At 41.9% G+C, this 21037-nt stretch overlaps 2 protein-coding genes and 1 pseudogene across 5 annotated transcripts in view; 2 read left to right on the top strand and 1 right to left on the bottom strand.

The window, feature by feature from the left end:
* The first annotated feature begins 93 nt into the window (after positions 1 to 93).
* On the top strand, positions 94 to 6879 carry RIT1 (Ras like without CAAX 1). 3 transcript variants are annotated; one of them, XM_006097822.3, is made up of 6 exons: positions 1333 to 1479; positions 2063 to 2202; positions 2375 to 2431; positions 4830 to 4903; positions 5128 to 5319; positions 6343 to 6879. In XM_006097822.3, the coding sequence occupies exons 2-6, from the start codon at positions 2100 to 2102 to the stop codon at positions 6571 to 6573; spliced, it is 657 nt and encodes a 218-aa protein (XP_006097884.3). In that variant the 5' UTR covers positions 1333 to 1479; positions 2063 to 2099; the 3' UTR covers positions 6574 to 6879. The 3 variants fall into 3 exon arrangements, with proteins under 3 accessions (XP_023617363.1, XP_006097884.3, XP_023617362.1); XM_023761595.1 differs by lacking the exon at positions 6343 to 6879 and having other exon boundaries at positions 94 to 1479; positions 5132 to 5319; XM_023761594.1 differs by lacking the exon at positions 1333 to 1479 and having other exon boundaries at positions 1825 to 2202.
* Positions 6880 to 9029: 2150 nt separating this feature from the next.
* Positions 9030 to 12594, top strand: LOC106698672 (annotated as a pseudogene).
* A 6733-nt stretch (positions 12595 to 19327) lies between these two features.
* Positions 19328 to 21037, bottom strand: part of SYT11 (synaptotagmin 11) — a 16366-nt gene continuing 14656 nt past the window's right edge. The window contains exons 3-4 of one of the 2 annotated variants that reach the window (XM_006097824.3): positions 20336 to 20456; positions 19328 to 19871 (exon numbers count right to left, since the gene is read on the bottom strand). In XM_006097824.3, the coding sequence (XP_006097886.1) occupies positions 19561 to 19871; positions 20336 to 20456 (432 nt within the window). In that variant the 3' untranslated portion in view covers positions 19328 to 19560. Of the gene's footprint in view, positions 19872 to 20332; positions 20457 to 21037 lie in introns of both variants that reach the window. The other variant, XM_006097823.3, reaches the window with a different exon arrangement.

Below are 21037 nucleotides of genomic sequence, written 5' to 3' on the forward strand. Positions count from 1 at the left end.
TCTGTTCTTAACTCCATAACCCATCCATACATTAAAATTCATAAACTTGTTTACTCATAGCACAATGACTTTCTAACCCCTCCAGAAAAATACATACATGGACCCAAAAGCTTGCATACAGTTCAGAGTTTTGACTTTCCAAAGTAAACCATTAGAAGTTCAGATGAAAAATGTCAATGTTTTAGCTCTCATGGTTAAAGGGACTGGATGAATGAAACACTTTTAACGGAAATGCAAATTATTGGGAAAACACTCTCAAAAAGGAAGTAGGATGGGCAGAAGTTTCAACAGAGTTCCCGGTGTCAAGTTCCTTCAGGTACCGGTACCTAAATAGAGGAATATAATGATAAAGTCTTCATTTATTTCCATGTTTAATTCAAGGCCACCTGAAAATTCTAATTTTATTTCCTGTTGGAGGGTAGTTTGTTTACAACAAAACAAAAATTATCTTAATAGGTTTTAGTTATATATGTTTAAAATACAGAACATATAGAATGTTCTGGAAAACAGAATATTGTCCAGATACGCCAAGGTTGTGGGTTCAATCTCTAGTCAGGGCACATACAAGAATCAGCCAATGAATGCATAGATTAGATAAGTGAAACAGTAAATCCGTGTTTCTCCATGTCCCTTCCTCTCTGTAAAAATAAATACGGAACTCCAGTTAACTAGAACTGATTTTCAACTGGTGTGCTGCAAGAATTTTTTAAATGTGCAATACCTGACTTGTCAGGGGCACTGACCTCTTTGCCTTAGATTGTCAAAATGACAAGAGCCAACACAACAGCCATCTGGTGTGAATGAAAAAATACCTATTTTGTCAGATTAGCAAAAAGTTTTTGGTGTGCCACAGAATTTTAGTAATTATGTGTACCATGAGACAAAAAAGGTTGAAAATTGCTTAACTAGAACATCTGATCTTTGAGACTTGATCCACTGTTTTCAAAAGCCCAAGTCATAGCTCTTCTTTGGGGAAATTTGCTTTTTCTGTTCTTGAGCAGTAAACTCTCAAGTCCTGCTTTGGGGGAGGACTTGGTGGGTACCATTTCCTGTTAACCCTGACATTTGGCCGAATTAGTTTATCACAAGCTGCAGACAACCCTGAGTACTTTCCTTATCACATCCTCTATCTTTTTCTTTCTGAAATACGTTTTGATTGATTTTAGAGAGAAACATCTATGAGAACCATCAATGGGCTGCCTCCTGCATGCCGTCCTCCTTTCTGACTTGTGTAAATAGTGATTTTAGCACATTTGCTTGGCGAGTGATGCTCTACCCCAGGGCCTTCGGCGGCGAGTGGCAGGAACTGAGGCCCGGCGGCCGGAGGGGGCGGGGCTGCCTACGTCACGGCGCCGTCCGCGCCGCTGGCGCCATCTTCCCGGCGGCGGGAGGGGTCACGGGTCAGTGCCGGAGCGTCGCTGCGAGTGCAGGACCGCAGGACCGAGGGCGCTCACCTACCGCGGTCCTCGCCACCGAAAGGTACAGCGGCCGGGTTCCTCGTGGCGGAGGGGCGGGGGCCCCGGCGGCCGGGCAGCTCTGCCTCCGGTCCCCGAACCTCGACTTCAGCGCCCGGCGCCTCCTCCCTGCTGCGCGGATCTCAATCTGAAGAGAGTCTCACTTCCTTTGTGCCTCGTCTTTTCCTTTTGGAAAACTGTTTTGTGTCACGGGTGGGCCCTGGAGGGAAGGTGGGGGGGTGGTCCCAGTGGGAACCGTCCGGGTGGGAAGGTGCGGAGGGGGTGTCCTAGGCCCCGGGACACTCCGCGGGGGGCGGGGGGCGGGCCCGAGCCCGGGAAGGCCGGCGCCGCCATGGACTGTCGTCCGAGGTCGCCGTCCTGGGCGAAGTGCTTTCCTCCTTCGGCCCCGGCTGCTTCGGCTCAGCGTCAACGTCGCCGGGACCGAAGGGGTCCCGGTTCGATTCCCGTCCAGGGCCCGTCCGGGGCAACCGATGGCCGTGTCTCTCCTTCCGGAGTTCCCGTCCCTCCCCGCCCGTCCACGCTCCCTGAAACCAATGGGAAATGTCCCGGGAGGATGCCGGCATCTGTCCCCGCTGCTTTGTCTGCAGGTGCCTTTTCGCGGCGGCCGGGGTCTCCGCGAGGACGATGGAGCCCGGAGCGCGCCCCGCCGGGAGCTGCGGTGGCGCCGCCGGGCTCTCCCGGGAGTACAAGCTCGTGATGCTGGGCGCCGGCGGCGTGGGGAAGAGCGGTAGGTGCATTCCCTCCCCCCCGTGGTGGGAAGCGAGGGGTGGACATTTCTTAAAACACGGGCCCTCCGCGCGAACCCGATGGGAGCCGGGCTGTCAGGCCGGCGGCGCTTAGATTCTCTCTGTGGCCGGTCACCCCGGTGCGAGTTCTAACTTCACTTTCTTCTTTCGAAGCCATGACCATGCAGTTCATCAGCCACCGGTTCCCGGAAGATCATGACCCCACCATCGGTAAGTCGGACTGCCCCGCAGGTGTCTACAGAACCCAGACAAGTGCCTGGGTGTCCGTCTTTAAAACAGTTCTTTAACTATAGTTTGAGCCTCTTTTGGTGTCTAATTCAGATTGATTTAAGAAGAGGATCAGAGCAGTGGGTGAGCAAATGCATTTTTCTTTTCCTCATTTAACTCTATTTGGATATAAGCCATTGTTAGGCTCTGTCTTTTATTGGACATGAATGGGACACTTTCTTTGTCCTATTTTTATGGCTCTACTGCATTGCTGGATTAAAGGAAAAGTTTAAAGGCCACTTAACAGAAACCTTTTGCTGTCAGTTCTCTAAGGGTCTGACTTGAGGCTGACTCTCTAACTATGAGTCAGCTGGTTTGAACTTCCACAAAAGGAAGCAGAAAAACAAGTAGAGCCAGCCTGCCGAACGCTTACAGTCGGGCTCTCCAGGGCCTGGACTTCCACTCGAAAGCTCCTCACTTACTTCCTTGTAGCTCAAGTTCACTCAACAGTAAGGTCTTCCTTCATGCCTTTTGTAATCCTTAATGCTGTATTGGCAAAATGCTCTTAGAATAAAAAGTAACTATTTCACCTTTTAAAAAGATTTGCCTTTCTCTACAAAGACTAAGAATATTACTGTTGTTCATAAACCATAAGGAGACAGATTGGACCTAAGGGTTATATCTCAGGATGAAAGGGGCCAGGGTAGGGGAGAGCACAGGTCTGCCCTGCTGCTCGTGTTTTCAGGATGTAACACTTAGTCATGGTCCTGGGTCTCCAGGAAGGATTTCGATTGAGTCAGGCCTCTGCTGCCCTGTTGTCCACAAAGCCACCGAGTGTCTGTGCTAACCCAGCTTTGGATGTGGTCATTTCGTGTAGTAGGTAACTGTTGTGGGTGAGGGAAATGGAAACAGTGCTTGCTTTTCCGTGTACTGTATTAAAGTTAGAACATTGTTCAGAGGTTCAAACTCTGGTGGAAATTCTAGGAATAAAACCGAGTTAGGGATCAGGGTAATTAGAATTCCAAAAAAATTCCCCCCATTAATTGTTTTTTTTTCAATCAGAGACTTTCTTGACAATATTAACTGATTCACCAGTAAATACGATGTCACTTGAGTTCCTATTATGTCCCAGCAATGTGGTAGGCCTGGGAGTAGAGAGGGTGAGCAAAAAGATATGGTGTCTGTTCCCACTGAGTTTATAATTTAGTACATTTTGTTTTAAACGGTGGCTGCTAGTAACTAGTACACATATTAAGTATGTGTGTGTGCTCCCATATGCACGTGTAATTAAAATTCATGAAACTGTACTTACCTCACTATATGTGGTACAGTCTGGTATTTTCTTTTTTATTTAAGGTTTCTGCTTGTTTATTTTAATGCTGGTCCCAACTCATTAAATTCATTCATAATTCACTAATCCTAATGGATCATGTCCTGTAGTTTGAGAAATATTGATTTAGTCGGCTCTTCTTTTTGAGGAAGAGTCAGAAGCAGGGGTTCAAGAAAAAATTTTGATAAGAAAATACTTCGGGATATAAGCAACAATTGTTTGAATGGTGAACATATTAAGTATTTTTTCTCTCTTTTTAAATTTCCTGTATTTTCCAAGGTTACTGCAATAATATGCATAAAAAAATTTGCTGCCCTGCCCGGCTTGGCTCAGTGGATAGAGTGTCAGCCTGCGGATTGAAGGGTCCCAGGTTCGATTCCGGCCAAGGGCACATGCCTGGGTTGCAGGCTTGATCCCCCGTGGGGGGCGTGCAGGAGGCAGCCAGTCAATGATTCTCTCTCATCATTGATGTTTAAAAAAAAAAAAAATTTGCTTCCATAAAGGAGAAATCAGTGACACTGGATTATTTAGAATTTTTTCTCTTTTCTATAGTATTAAAATGAGGAGGAACTATAGTATATTGCTTTTGAGTCAAGCCAGCCCTGGGTTTTAATTCTGGCTATATCATTAATTAATGTTTAATGTAGGGAGATTTAATTTTTAGAGTTTAACTTTTTAAATCTGTAAAATGGAAATAATACCTTGTTGGATTATTATAGAATGAGTTAATGTATATAAATTACTTAATGTAATGCCTGCATTTAATAAGTGGTAAAGTTACTTTTTGGCCTAATATTTTTTTAAATGATCTCAGAATTCGTTTTAACTTAGAATTGTAGTTGAGATCTTATAAACTTAAGCTATGAATAAACTTACATCACTGCTTAAGTGAAAAAATAAATTTAGTTGAAGACCCACTTTATGAATCTCAATAGACTTAGCATACTGCCAGAGAAAATGTGGACACTTAAAGAACTTATGTAATCTGCTTTTCCATAAGATGAATTTTAAAGAAGGGTTGCATATTCCTGTGTTTATGGGGTCACAGTACACCTTTCTTCCTTTCTGTAGAAGATGCTTATAAAATCCGGATCCGTATTGATGATGAGCCTGCCAATCTGGATATTTTGGATACGGCTGGACAGGTATCTAATCCCAGAATGCTATGAATAAGACATTTTCACTCTAGTAAAGGAGGGGGGAAGGCTTATGCAGAGAATATCACTAGTTCATGTCTTTTAATTTTTCATGCACTCTCACTCAGGATAGCAGGTAATTGATATATCTCTTCCTTAATCTGAAATAAATAGCTAATATATATGTGGTTCTAGGTTGCATCATTACATTAATGACCCTTGTTTCCCTCTAGGCAGAGTTTACAGCCATGCGAGATCAGTATATGAGGGCAGGAGAAGGGTTTATCATCTGTTACTCTATCACCGATCGTCGAAGTTTTCACGAAGTTCGGGAGTTTAAACAGCTTATTTATCGAGTTCGACGTACTGATGATACACCTGTGGTTCTTGTAGGAAACAAGTCTGATCTAAAGCAGCTAAGACAGGTGAGGACGGAGTTGAAAATGCTGTCTGAAACCTAATGGGATTAGTCATTTTCGTTTTTCTGTTTACAGATTCCTCTGTCTGAAAGTAAAAATTAAAAATTAGCTTCTCCCTAACCTTGAAAATTTCCTGTTATATAATAATTTGGGATCAAAATCTGGATTTCAGGAATCAGTTTACAGGACAAAATCCACAGGATAGTAATCAGATGGCATAGAATATGTATTAAATGAAGGATCGTGGCATGTTCAATTCCTAAAACAGCAGAAATGTTTATGTTGCATCAGGAGAAACTAAAATTAGACTTGAAGATATACTTCCCGGTGGTGAGGATTATGAGCCCTGAAGGGGAGAATAAGAGAAATTGTAGGGGATTTTAGAATAAGCCATACCTTTCAAGTTAGCAATGATGTTTAACATTTTGCTGTTCAGTGTAGAGTTTCTGAAGGTGTAGTGAAACGGGCACACTCATGGCTACTACTGGACACAATGAATGGTACAAATTGTTGGAAGTACTAGTAATTTGACTTTGAAAAATTTATTCAGAGATTTGTATGTAAAATGTTTATTGCCAGGCTATTTATGGTAGCCAAAAATTAGAAAAAGCCTAAATACCCAAAAGTAGGAGAAATTATGGTATATCCATAATTGAGTATATCAATTTTTGGTTCCTTACAGTTTTCAGTATTGTAGTTTAAATATACATCTGTTTGCCTCATGTTTTACATCCTTAAAATGAAAAGTATGAAGAAAATGCAGATTGCACTTTTGATATGTATAACTGTTGCCTGTTGCAAAGGGTTATCTTTAAAATAGAGTAGAAATAGATTCACATAATTTGAAGGCAGAAGGAATCAGAACTCATGTAATTTAGCCTCCCAACATTACGAAAATCACTGCACTCTGCTTGAATACCTCCAGAGTTGAGAAGCTCTCTTCCTGTTAAGGTAGCGCCTTCCTTTGGGGTAGTTGTCATTGTTTTCCACTTGTACTACTACACATTTTCTCTGTTTACATTTTTAAAGGTCACTAAGGAAGAAGGATTGGCTTTGGCCCGAGAATTCAGCTGTCCCTTTTTTGAGACATCTGCTGCGTACCGCTACTACATTGATGATGTATTCCATGCCCTTGTCCGGGAGATACGTAGGAAAGAAAAGGAGGCAGTACTGGCCATGGAGAAAAAATCGAAACCCAAAAACAGTGTATGGAAGAGGCTAAAATCTCCATTCCGGAAGAAGAAAGATTCAGTAACTTGAAGTTGTGAAGTGTTTACGTGTGAACTGCAGTGCTTAATCAAAGCAGTCCAGTAACCTGCATTAGTGAGCATGGTGCTTGCTCTCTCTCCTGTTATGACCGTTATTTTTAAAGTAACTGATGAAGGGGACATGCCTACTAGGAGTTTTCAATGATGTGGTATTTAATATATTGTTTCTTAGCTAATTCTGATTTATTAACCCAGTGGAGCACTTTCTGCTTTTAAATTGTCACATTAGAATTTGATCTTCCATAGTTTTGGGTTCTGTTGCTGATTAATGAATTAATGTAAATTGTTTATATCCAGGGGAATATGTATACCATGTGTTGGACTAAGCTCATAAGAGGAATTTTTTGCCATGCACTACTACACATTATCTTTTCACTTCAGTTTCCTGGGACTGTTCCAGAGAAGGACCTCCGTCTTTTCTATTCACACTGTGCTTCCTGGAAACAGAACAAAAATCTTATAGGGAAACCAGTGCTAAAGAGACCGGTGCTGAAGTTCAGCACATAGTTGTGGAACTGACTCCTGTTGCAGATCATGGAGTGATGAGATTTGGGGAAGTAGGCCATATGTTTACAGGAACTTGGCTAGAAAAACAGTTGGGTCAGAACAGTGTTCCCAGTATGCACCTGGCCTTTCTAAGAAATGTACTAGGAAGGGTGAGAACAAACAGAAGCATGTAAAATGTAATGAAGGGTTCTCCTATGAGCTTCTTTTACTCTTTGTTTCAGGGTTTGGACTTTTCTTTACCTTCAAAGGTAAACACTTAGGGAACCATTACTGGATTCCAAACTCATTTAATTTAAATCCTAAGTTGGGACAGCCATTGCCTTGTAGAGGTTTATTTTTCCCCCAGAGATGCACTTATCCCTTAGCATTCCTGTGCTCTTTTTTTTTTTTTTTCTTGTGGCACGTTTATTTATCTTAAAAGCTGTATTTTGTGTTATTGTTTTCCTGAAACACACAGTGTGGTAGACATAGCTACATTCAGTGTCTTTAGAGATAAAAGAATAGCATGGGAAAAATGGTTTACTCGGTTCTCATCTGTTAGCATTTGCTGAACATCCAGGGCCTAGAGAGCAGTGACCACGGACATTTTATTTTGCATGTCAGCCTTGTTTTTATGTGTGAAATGGTAGTGTTCCTCAGTACCTGGACCAGATTGTAAGTACACCGAGGAGATCTGTGGTCAAGATCAATGGTCTTCAAACTTTGTTGTTGTTGTTGTTGTTTTGTTACTTAGATTCCACATATGAGTGCAATCATGTGATACTTGTCTTTCTCTGACTGACTTATTTCACTTATGGAGAGTATGATACTCTCCAGGTCCCTCCATGCTGTCTGAAAGGATAGAGATTCTTCTTTCTTACTGTTGCATAGTATTCCATGGTATAAATGTACTATAGCTTTTTTATCCACTCATCTACTGATGGGCACTTGGGCTGTTTTCAGATCTTAGCTATTGTAAATTGAACATAGGGGTGCATACATTCTTTCTGATTGGTGCTTCAGGTTTCTTAGGATATATTCCTAGAAGTGTGATCACTGTGTTAAATGGCAGTTCCATATTTAACTTTTTGAGGAAACTCCATATTGTTTTCCATAATGGTTACACCAGTCTGCATTCCCACCAGCAGTGTATGAGGGTTCCCTTTTCTCCACATCCTCGCCAGTACTTATCACTTTTTGATTTGTTGATGATAGCCATTCTGACAGGCGTGAAATGGTACCTCATTGTCGTTTTGATTTGCATCTCTCAGATGAGTAGTGCTTTGAGCATTTTTTCATATGTCTCTTGGCCATCTGTATGTCCTCTTTGGAGAAGTGTCTATTTAGATTCTTTGCCCATTTTTTAATTGGATTGTTTGTCTTCCTTTTGTTAAGTTGTATGAGTTCCTTATATATTTTGGATATTAACCCTTTATCAGATGTATATTGCCAAATATGTTCTCCCATACAGTGGGCTCCCTTTTCGTTTTGTTGATGGTTTCTCTTGCTGTGCAGAAGCTTTTTATTTTGATGTAGTCCCATTTGTTTATTTTCTCCTTAGTTTTCTGCCCTAGGAGCTGTATCTGTAAACCTATTGCCATGAGAGATGTCTGAGATTTTGCCGCCTGTGGTTTCTTCTAGGATTTTTATGGTTTCACGACTTACATTTAAGTCTTTTATCCATTTTGAGTTTATTCTTGTGTATGGTGTAAGTTGGTGGTCTAGTTTCATTTTTTTGCATGTATCTGTCCAGTTTTCCCAACACCATTTATTGAAGAGACTGTCTTGACTCCATTGTATGCTCTTGCCTTCTTTGTCAAATATTGAGTATAATGGCTTGGGTCGATTCCTGGGGTCTCTGTTCTGTTCCATTGATCTATATGCCTGTTCTTGTGCCATTACCAGGCTGTTCTGATTACGGTGGCTTTGTAGTATAACTTGAAATCTGCTATTGTGATTCCTCCACCTTTATTTTTCTTTCTCGAAATTGCTGCGGCTATTTGGGGTCTTTTTTGATTCCATATAAATTTTTGGAGTATTTGTTCTAGCTCTGTGAAATATGCTGTTGGTATTTTAATAGGGATTGCATTGAATCTGTAGATTACCTTGGGTATTCCCTGTGCTCTTTAGAAGAGCTAGGCCTGGCAAAATGTTGTTAGGCCCTTTGTCAGACTGACTGCATTTTCCATACAGAGAAGAGACCTCAGGAGTTTGAGTAAAATTGTGTACGTGCCTCCTTGACACTGACAATCACTAGACTCGGTGCTCTGAGAAAGCCTGTGGTATTTATGTTTAACGAGCCAGTCTTGAAGCTTTAAAATTCCCATACGTTGAGTTTCTTATTGAAGATATCTTTACAAGGACTTTGCAAAGTTCACCTCACAGTTTCTGAGCCTTGACAAAGCTTAGCATAAGAGAATACCACTTTGATAATCTATTGTCCTGGGAAGAAACAGCTTTAAATGTTGGTGGAATTCTCTCTTAGAATCAGGATTGTTTTGATATCTGAACTGGTTATGTGTGAAGATTAAGTGCATAAATGCTAAGTAATGTGGCATATGTTGAACATTACGTATCACTGAAGCAGTGTTCTTGTCCACTTCAACCTCTAAGAACAGGACTTTGTGTAGTGCCTCTTAAAAAGCACATAGCTCAACTTACTGTGTCCTTTTTATTTACAGGCAGAAGGACAGGGTTGTATCTTTCCTTATAATCAATGCTGTATGTTCCAAGTTGAAAGAAAAATAATAGTTGTAACTTTTTGAGCTGAGTAGTGGTTCCTTTTGAAACTCCTGGAAATGTTTTTGCTACCAAATAAGTTATGTTTTATGGTACTGAAGCCATTCAAAAGTAAAAGGCCCAGAATTCAAATTTTGCAGGACAATCTTACAGGAACCATAGACTGGTTCATGGAGAGGCATGAAGGTAGAAAATAAATGCAGTACAATTCTGTTTTAACAGTATTTCACCGTATTTAAACCAGCCTAGAGCCTTTTAAGTTGAATGCCTTAGCACTCATTACTAATGACCTAGGGGAAATGTTATGAGCATCAACCAAGAAGTGGACAGCTAGCTATATAATTATTTGGGATAGACAAGGTAGCAGAGAACATTGCCAGAAAGAAAAATATGTAATACAGGAGGGAATTTGAGTCGTATATAAGAAAAATAACAAATTAGTGTTTTTAAGACTATCATGGCCAGGGCTTTCCCTTTCAGGAGCACGCCCACGCCTTTCTTCCCTCTCAGGTGTGCCTCTTGTAAACTCTAACCGTCCCTATGAGACTTGCAACCAGCGGAGCAATGGGCAGCTGCAGCTCATCCCGGGCTAATCCCCAAACCTGTCTCCAAAGCCCCCTTTTCTCTGACTTTTCAGTAAGTCAACAGCAGCTCCTTCTTGGCTCACTTCGGTCACTGACGTTTACCTCCCAGTGAGCCAGCAGCAGCTTTGCCTAGGCTCTCCTGTTGCTGCTTCTCCCCCAAGCCCTTCCTTGTTTCACTGTCCCCAGCTTTAATAAATGTCCTCTCAAAATAAAAATCAAAAAAGACTATCACTGTTATATATTTGATTGTTGGATTAATTAGCCCATCAATTAGTATTGAGAATTCTCTTCATGGTGCTAGTTTGAAGGATATATTTATAGTGCGTGTAATTTATAAGCTCTAAGTAGTCAGCTTTATCCAATTTGAGGGCATTTAAAATCAATTACTGCCTGGAACTTGGAAGAGAGAAAAATTCAGGGACAAGTTGAAAAGCACTGGAAGTATTCATGCCCTACTAGATTGGTAAGTTACAAAATTTAGAAGCTAGTGTCTAGAATTAACTGTATAATTCAGAAAGGGAAATATGTTTTAACTTCATGATATATTAGCAAGAATTGGTCTGTGATGTTTGGGGAGGCAAAGGGAGAGAGATTTTTCACTTACGCTCTTGTATATGAAGACAGTTTGACACAATACAAAACTTGTAAACAACTTGTTGGGCTTTTACTTACCTACCTAAATGTTTGGAATTATTGCAATGTGTCATTTTAAGAAAAGTTAAATGCCATGAGATTTTGCATTCTGGAAAACATGGATTACAAGAAATTTTAGTGCTCACCATGCACAGAACACCTGTGTCAAGTGCTAGGGAACATGCCATGGAATGCTCCTTCATTCACATTACCTCTGGGTGGGGAGAAAGGAAACACAGAAAATGATAGCTCCTTTGCCACCTGATCAAGGGTAAAGTTGTTTCAAGTATGTGTACTAAATATGAGAAAACAAGGAATAAAGTTTTATGTGGTCATTGCTTTTATCTTCACTTCTCTAAATGGGCATCCGTGATGGTAGAGAGGACTTAGTTTGGACTTAAAGGGATGTGTTGAGATGGGTAAGGAAGACACGGCATTCCATTTCCTAAAGTAAGGTCTGCTGGGAAAGGCAATGGAATTAAAGTCCAGTGTGTGAACTTCCTCTGTGCACACCAAGCACTGTTTTAAGAGCTGTGAGTCTCCCGCCACCATTTTAAATCCAGCTCCATACAGCGCTTCCTGGCACCGACCCTAACCGCGCACCAGCACCCCCAGCCAGGAACTTGGCCACGATGGAAATCAACACGAGCAAGAATCAGCAGGATGACTATAAAATGTGTACTGGAGACTTGAGCGGGAATACAAGCAAGAAGGATCTGACTGATATTTATCTCGATGTGGGGAAGTTGTAGACTGCACAATTAAAACAGATCCAGTCACCGGAAGGGCAAGGGGATTTGGATTTGTGCTTTTCAAAAATCCTGCTAGTGTGGATGAGGTTTTGGAACGAAAAGAACACAAACTGGATGGCAAATTGATAGACCCCAAAGGGCCAAAGCTTTAAAAGGGAAGGAGCTCCCAAAAAGGTTTTTTGGGGTGGATTGAGCCCAGATTCTTCTGAAGAACAGAATATTTTGGAGCCTTTGGAGGGGTTGAAAATACTGAACTTCCCGGTGGATGCAAAAACAAATGAAGAGGTTTTTGTTTTATCACATATTCAGCTGAGAACCAGTGAGGAAATTATTAGAAAGCAGCTATCATCCGTTTGGTTCTGGGAAGTATGAAATCAAAGTGCCCAACCAAAAAAAGTATATAGGCAGCAATAATAACAAAGAGGAGGAAGAGAGGCTGCAGCTGGTGGACCAGGTGGTACTAGGGGTCTGGGCTGAGCCCAATAGAGCACTTGGGGCAAGGCCTCTGGAGGGGGTGGCAATCACCACAGCAATTACCAGCCATACTAAAGGAGGACATCGGAGAAAACTGAAGGAGATTGCTAAAGTAACCCATCTTCAGGACAGCATTGAAGATTGGTCTTCTGTTGCTCTAAGGTGATTATTTTATTAAAGACTTTCTAGTATTCAAGACACAACTGTATATAGCCAACAACTAGTTTTCTTTGTTTTTACTTTGTCTTTTGCTGTGTTATGATTCAATATGGACTTGTGTTTATACAAGTTTTATTTGTAGATTTCATGTTAAACCTCAAATAAATGCTTCCTTATGTGATTGTTTTTCTGTGTCAGGTACTGGGAAAAAAAAAAAGCTGTGAGGGATTCAAAGGATTCAACAGCCTTGCTTTTGAGCTCTGATAAAATTTGCATGTACAAAACAACTAGAGATCAACCTTAAAGTAGTATGTTATGTGCTCCAAACTGGGACTATTATAGGAATTCAGAGAATTTAGTAGATTATGTGCTTCAAAGTGAGAATGTTATAGGAGTTCAGACAAGGAATTAGTATAGCTGGGGCAGATCTGAGTAGCTGACTCTTTTAAGAGGCAAATTGAGAAGAGATTGACTTTAACTGGAATGCAATAATAAAGATAAGATCAAAAAGCTGTAACATGAAATTTCCCCTCATTCCTGGTCTTTTTTTTGTTTGTTTTTTGTTTGTTTTTTTTAATTCTCACCAGAGGATATTTTTTCATTGAATTTTAGGGAGAGTGGACGAGAGAGGGAAAGATAGAAATATTGATTGGTTGCCTCCTGCACGAGCCCCGGCCAGGGCCCAGGATGGGAAGGAGCCTGCAACCGAGGTAAATGCCCTTGACCAGAATCGAACCCATGACTCTTCGGTCCACAGGCCGATGCTCTATCCACTGAGCCAAACTGGCCTGGGTGCCCTCATTCCTAGTCTTAAATTCTTTTTTAATTTATTGAATTTTTAATTTATTTTTATTTCATTTAAAAATGTGTTTTTATTGAGTTTTAGAGAGATAGGAAGGGTGAAGAATAGGGAGAGAGAAACATCCATTGGCCGCCTCCTGCATGGCCTCTACCAGGGATTGAGCCCTCAACCCAGGCATGTGCCCTGACTGAGAATCAAACGCGATCTCTTGGTGCATGGGTCATGCTCAACCACTGAGCCACACTGGATGGGCTTTTTTTGGGGGGGGAGAGAGAGAAATGTCTATTTTGTTGTTCCACTTATTCATGCAGTCATTGGTTGCTTCTTGTATGTGTCCTGACCACATATCGAACCACTAACTGAACTACCTGGCTAGGGCCTCATTCTTAGTCTTTATTGCTTATTTTCTCAAAAAAATTTTTTCTTATATAAGTTTAGTAAGTTCCTGACGAATAGTAGTGTTGCATCTTCTCCAAACTCAAACTTGAGAAGGGTGAGACAGAGTCTTTGCTAAGTTTGACAAGCACTTGGCTTTAAAGTGCTTTATAGTCCAATACTGAAAATGTTGGATTTGCATAGTCCTGGATTTGCTCAGCTTCAAATTAAAATTTACTTTCAAATTATCTCACATTTTATCAGCACAGCTGGAACTGAAACTAAGTTCCATACAGGAAACTAGTTCTCTGACTAAAGAATTATTCAGCCCTAGCTGATTTGGCTCAGTGGATAGAGCGTTGGCCTGCGGACTGAAAGGGTTCTGGTTTCGATTCTGATCAAGAGCACATGCCCAGGTTGCAGGCTCAACACCCAATAGGAGGCGTGCAGGAGGCAGCCGATCAATGGCTCTAATCATGATGTTTCTATCTCTTCCTCTCCCTTCCTCTCTGAAATCAATAAAAATATATTAAAAAAAAAAAAAGTAAACGATCGAACAAAGGACTGATAGATCTTCATGTTTGGGGTATTCTTAAATTTCCAATCAACTTTTAAATATGAGTTGGCCTTGACACTTTTAAATATGAGTTGGCCTTGACACAAAATTACTGAAAATTATAGTCCTTGCTTAAAACAAAACAACCCCAGAATCCTTACTGCGCAGCTTTTGGTTCAGTGTGTACATTCCCCAGTACACATGATCATATCAAGTCACCTAGTTTTTTAACAAAAGCTGCTGGGGTGGGGACATGTGTCATTTCCTGCCCTTCCCAGAGCTGGTTATGGATAGAGTTTATTACAGTTTGCTCTGAACCAGGAGAAAGTCTTTATTTTTTTAAAAAATGTTTATTGTTGACAGTATTACAGATGTTCCCCTTCCCCCCCCTTGCTTCCTCTACCCAGTTCCCACTTCACCCCACCCCTTCACTGACCTGTCTGTCTCCATAGGTAAGATCTTTGGTTAATCTCTTCCCACACCCCTCTGCCCTTCCCTCTGAGATTCATTAGCGTTCCATGCTTCCATGCCTCTGATTCTATTTTATTCACCAGTTTATTTTGTTCATTAGACTCTTTTTTTTTTTTTTTTTAGTAATTTTTATTGATGTTTAGAGAGAGGAAGGAAGAGGGAAAGAGAAACATGGATGTGAAAGCCTAACATCTATTGGCTGCCTCCTGTATGCCTCCTACTGGGGACTGAGCTGAAATCTGGCCATGTGCCCTGACTGAACCAGCAACATTTCAGTCAATCAACTGAGCCACATGGGCCAAGGCTGCCCATTTTTTAATTGGATTGTTGGCTTTTTTTGTGTCATTAGACTTATTGTTTATTTTGATTTTTAGATTCAATTGTTGATAGATATATATTTGTTGCGATTTTATTGTTCTTATTTTTTATCTCTTCTTAAAGAATACCCTTCAACATTTCATGTGATACTGGTTTGCTGGTGAACTCCTTTAGCTTTTTCTTGTTTGTGAAGCTCTTTATCTGACCCTCAATTCTAAAGGAGAGCTTTGCTGAGTAGAGTAATCTTACTATTCATTATTTTGCATATCATATTGGGCCCACAGAAAGAACCTGGGTCCTTGATAGTTTCAGTGACCCTTTGCCAGAGTTAGCTCTAAAGGCTGCCCCCCACCTTTGAACTTCCCTTTAGGTGAACTAATACATTTTCTTAATGTTTAAGCCACTTTGAATTGGGTTTCCTGTACTTGTAGCCAAAATCACCCTGAGTTCCAAGTTACTCTTACAATCATTTTGTTATATCATGTTCCTATTTTTAAAACTAGGGGGAAATATTATATACATGCCATGATCGCAATAATAAGATAGTTAAAACAAATTGGAAGGAGATGTGCCAAAATGATTGATGTTTGTCTGTAGATGGATACTTTTGCTATTTCTATGAACTTACTATTTTACATGTTTTCTATAATGATCCTGAGTGACGTTATCAGGGAAAAAATACACAGGAAATAAGATTGGAAAACAAAATGGTTGTTTAGGTTTTGGAATCGATTAATTTTTCCCCTCTTATTTTTCAATTCTCTTATGTTTATTATATTAGTTTTATAATTTGAAAATGTTTTTTAGTTCCTTCACTGAAACTTCAAAGAGCAGGGGCTTTTTCTCCTGCTTCCTTTCTCTCTACCCCAAGCATGTGCACAGGGAGGACCATTAAGAGAAAATATGAAAACTGAATCATTCCAGACTTTAAGGCAGGCTCAGAAATCCACAAAAGCACTTGCAGTGGTCATATCACCCCAGTATATGACCCCTGAGTCTTGCATTAACCTATGTTTTTTCTTTTTCTAAGTCTTTATTGTTGAAAGTACCTATTTTTTTTTTCGTTCAGAGCATTTATCAGTTTGCATTTATACATTTGTTATTGTGATTATTTGATTAATGCTTGTCCTCTGCTAAGCTTCATAAGAGTAGGACTCTTGCTTATCAATATGCTGTATCCACAGTATGTGGCATATGGTAGACACTCAATAAGTAAATAGCTGTTGATTAATGAATGAGTGAGTGAACCAACTCAATCAGTCTAGGCATTGCTTTTGGAATAAATGTTCCCAATTACAAGGGCAGAGTAATTCTCAGCACTCAAAACCAGCATCTCTCCCCTGGTGGTTATGGTCTTAGAAATTACATTTTGAAGGGAAAGCAAAATGACTAGAAAAAGTACTAGGACAAACAGCAAACCAAGTCACCTATCAAGCGTGAGTCTCTAGGACAGGAGTCTGGAATGTGCATTTTCTCCACGAGTGCCCCAGATGATTCTTTCTGAATCAGGTGGCCTGGGGCCCACACTTTGAAAACAGGCCCTGGAACATCCTATTAGAATCTGAGTATTCACTTCATTCGTCGTCACCCAGCTTCCAAGAGAACCATGCTGACATCACTGTTTCTATTTAATGGGAATCAGTTTTTATTTTGCACTTGTGCGGTGCATTAACAAATTCAACATACAAGATAGCATTACATATTGTAGGTTAGCGTTACGGCATTATGCAATTTCACACGATTCATGTTAGCGTTTTCAGATTTTTCTTTTTTTTTTTTAATTTGACACGTTTATTTTATTCTTGAGTTTCATTTTTACAAGAGAAGACACAAGGTAAAGAAAGACAACCACACTGGAGAAGGATCATGGTGAGGGAAATGTCACTATCATGGCCATAATAAAAGCCTTCCAAGAAAAAGGACTTGCGTTATCCCCTCTCCTGAGCAAGCTGCCCCTGTCCCGCAAACCAGTTCTGTCTGTTTTCATACCTAGAGCACTGTTTCTACGCATGTACCTCTTGGCTGTGCTCCACTGAGAACTGAAAGAAGGAATAACTCATAAAGGGACTTTTGTTACTAAGAGAAACCCTTGTCTTCCCAAAGGAATCAAGTTATCAGCAGAGAAGAACTGACTCTTGGAAAATCCGAGTGACCATTCCCTAACCTATTCCTGACCATGAGTGCCTTGTGCAAAAACTAGGATGTGACTCTCTTGTCTTTCAACTGACTCTTAGGAGGAGGCATGCCTCTTCCACCCTCATCAGTTAGCTCTGGGAGGAACAAATGTGAAAGCCCAAGTCAGTTCAGAAACTTTGGGACAGCAAAGTCAAGGGCACGATGGATCAGGCCTGAGGTAGGAGGGAGGAAACCTGTACTTCCTTTTGGCCTTTTTTTCTGAGAAAAACACCGAGGCAGCTCACAGGCTACAGAACTACTGGTTCCTCCCCTGTCACCTCACTACCCACTACTCAGTAGACCCAACGAATTCAAGGAATAAAGCTACAAGGAGATGGGAAAGAGAAAAGTGGGGTGAGGCTGTTTCCCATACTTAGATCAGGAGGAGCTACAGAGGCACACACAGCAGGGCAAAGATCAGACTGTCTCCACCTGTTGCTTTGCATTGTTTCTGGGAAGGAAACAAAAATGGATTGCTCAGCAATTTCTGATCTTTAGACATTAAGGCGATGAAGAGGAATCATTTAAATTTTTTTCCTAATGGGGTTTCAGAATGCTCTTGTTAGATTTACATTAAACTATCTCAAAATGCCATTTTTAGAAAACAAAAATTATTTTCTTCTACGTATGATACAGTATTTACATTCCATGGAGTATAGGACAGAGAGTGGTGGTGTGAACCCAACTGATGGTGAGAGAGTGAGATTGTAGTGGGTGGGAGCTGACAGGGACAAGAACAGACGAGGGCTTTGTGCCTGCTCAGTACTGCTCCGCCTTGTCAAGAATCAAGGTTAAAAAAAAGACAACAACCAAAGGATTGGGGAGGAGCAGATAGGTTTTAAATCCACAAGAGCTAAGGGAACATCAAAGGCAACATCACCACTCTCCATAGCGACTCAGCTTTTTAACTCCCTTCTCAGAAGTAAGTTAGAAAGTGATGCTCTTGTGTGGAAGTGGACCTTCAATTTTAGCTAATCCCTCAGGCCATGCTTCAAGCTGCTGCTGACTTGAGTTCCTCTTCAAGCTAGCAAAAATATCAACTGCCTGTCCAAGCACACTTATTGTCAGTGAAGTCTCTGCCACCATGAGAAGTCTCAACATTAGAGACATGGCTGGACTAGGAGTAAAAAGAGACTTGAATTCTAATCCCAGCAGGATGCTGAATGCTCTCAACCTCTGTGCCCACTGGCGGAAGGAGGGCTGAACTCTGTGGTTCCCCTCATCCCTCCAGCTTAGTTGTAAGATTCATAAATTCCAAGAACCAAGCACTTTGTTTTGAGGGAAAAGATGTCCTGAAAGAATCCAAGTTACCTTTATGACTCAGTCTCACTGCTATTTTTAAGAGTCATTGCTAAAAAATTTAAGGAGAATAATTTTTGAGGCCCTTTGCCTTACAAAGCAAAACTAACCACTAACCATACCTAAGCTACTCGAGAAGACTCTAAAGCTTCTTCTCAAGGGTCAGCATGTCTGGAAAAACAAAGGCCAATTTAATTCTTCAAACATCTGATGATTTCTAACCCATCAACCAGAAATAGCTGTCGCTTCCATATCCAGCTGCAAAAGGGAGGTCGCAGCCACCTCATTTCTCCTCTCCTTGTCCTCATACCTGCAAATAGTGTTTGGGATCAGCAGGATGTGTTCACTGGTGCTATCCTATAGCTGAGGTTGGAATTTCCAAAGCCCTCATTAGAGACATCATCTTGTTTTGTAAACCCCATGCTGCCTCAGGAGTCTCATGTGTCCATGTGCTTCATCACAATTTAATCATAGGCTGCCGTCTACCCCTTCATAGCAGGAGAGCTGACAGCAAAAACACCCCATCTCTCAAACAGTCTTTCTCCTGAAAACCCGGCCTAATCCAGTCCACCTTTGTTTCTTGGCTTACTACAGACCTCTGACCTGGAGCTCAATAAAAGAGCAGAGATGTCAGAGGTAATAGGAAGAAAAGATGGGGACAATGAAAATAGGAGGTTTTACAAGAGCAAAATATTCTTTGCGGAGGTGGGGAGAGGAACTGTTCAGAGAAGCCCGATAAAAAGAGGCCAATTTCAGGTAATCAGCAAATACAGTTCGGCACAAAACACAATTTTCATGGATTAAAATCTGTAACTTGATATTGGCAGCTAGGCTAATTTCTTCAGTTTGTATTAGACATGCAAGTATAGGTTACATTGTTATATATAAACTTGTAGAGGTCTTTCCCTCTCTCTTTTTCCCCATTAAAAAAAAAAAAAAAGAAGAATTGCTAGTGCCTTGCCAAGGAGAGAAATCATCATTTCTACGAACTGATCTGCAGCTGTGGTCATGTGGGGTGTTCTTTGTAGGGTTTATTTTGTAAGAAATTTTCTTCTACAACTAAAGTGAGGTTTTGAGTCCGCTTCTCTCTGCCACCTCTTTCCCCACCATGTCCCTGCCCAGCCTGGCCCTGGGGTTGGAGGCGAGGAGCATAGGATTAGTACTCGCTCAGACTGTGCCACTTGGCCACAGGCTTGCGGGGGCCCTCGCAGACCTCTCGCCAGTGCTCGGCGCCACCGGCTGTGACACTGTGCGCCCCCAGGATCAGCCTCCCCACCACCTCGTTCTTGGTGGTGCGATCAAAGTCGATGACGAGGAACTCGATGCTGATGTCGGGCAGGAGGTCAGTGGGGATGTCATAGATGAAAGACTCATTGAAGACTGGGTTCAAAGTGCACTTCTTCACGTGGGTTTTCTTCTTGGCGATGCGCTTTCTGCCATAGTAGACGTTCACCTTGACATAAGGATCTGGGGCCGCCAAAGAGATAAGACAAAAAAAGGAAGACAGGCCTATGACACAGTCCTCTCCTCTATCATGGTGGTTTCATGCTGGGAAGAGGGGGTTCTGTTGTCCATCTCTTTGGTGGCCACCCCTACGTGGTCTTAGTGACAGCACAATCGATGCCTGGAGCAAGGACTCGGCACCTGGCACGGGCTCCTATGAGGGCTTCTCGCCAAAGGTCAAGATCCCATTTGCTCACCCATTTGGCTAGGAAAATCTATAACCTAGATATTCCCCAGGAAGCGAAGGGAGACACAGAGAGGAACGCATGCAAAGTGACAGGTATAAGGGGTCCTGACGTGTGTGTGTGTGTGTGTGTGTGTGTGTGTGTGTCTGTGTGTGTGTGTGTAGGGCGGGTATCTGGGCCTCAGGCAAGAGGAGGGGGTGTCATTCAGACACTTAGAAATAGGTTGGAGTAAATAGCTGCTACCTGAGAGCCCGGTGATATCCATCTTCGGCAAGTGTCTGGCTTTGAGGACCACCACCGTCATTCTCTGTGCCACAGGCTGATACGACAGAGACACCTGGAGTTCCCCTCTGCTAATGCACTTCTGTGAAGAAAAACGGCACATGAGAATCCTGGCAGGGGAGCCGGGCACGGCACGGAAAGTGTGCCGGGAGAGGGAAGAGAGGCTGGAGAGGAAGCACGGGGAGGAGAAGGCTGCATGGCAGGTGCCCACCCCCCAACAAGATGTTACTATCACTGGACAGGGAAGGGGTAAGAGGAGATGTTCTCGTTATAATCCGGATGCTAAATAAGATCACTTGCATGGAGAGGCAGCACAGCCCCGTTCTTAAGGGCCCAGACTCTGAAGCCAACCTGGCCCTGATTCAAACGGGCTACTTGTCGTCTGTATGACTTGGGACCACTTACTTGACATCTCTGTAGTACTTCAGTTTCCTCACCTATCAGATGGAGATAAAAATAGCACCTAAAGGCCTGGCCGGGTAGCTCAGCTGGTTAGAGTGTCGTCCTGAGACACCAAGGTTGCGGGTTTGATCCCCAGTCAGGGCACGTGCAAGAAGCAACCAATGAGCCCTAACCGGTTTGGCTCAGTGGATAGAGCATAGGCCTGCGGACTGAAGGGTCCCGGGTTCGATTCCGGTCAAGGGCATGTACCTTGGTTGCAGG

Source organism: Myotis lucifugus, unplaced genomic scaffold (assembly GCF_000147115.1).
Source record: "Myotis lucifugus unplaced genomic scaffold, Myoluc2.0 scaffold_211, whole genome shotgun sequence".
Lineage (NCBI taxonomy): Eukaryota > Metazoa > Chordata > Mammalia > Chiroptera > Vespertilionidae > Myotis > Myotis lucifugus.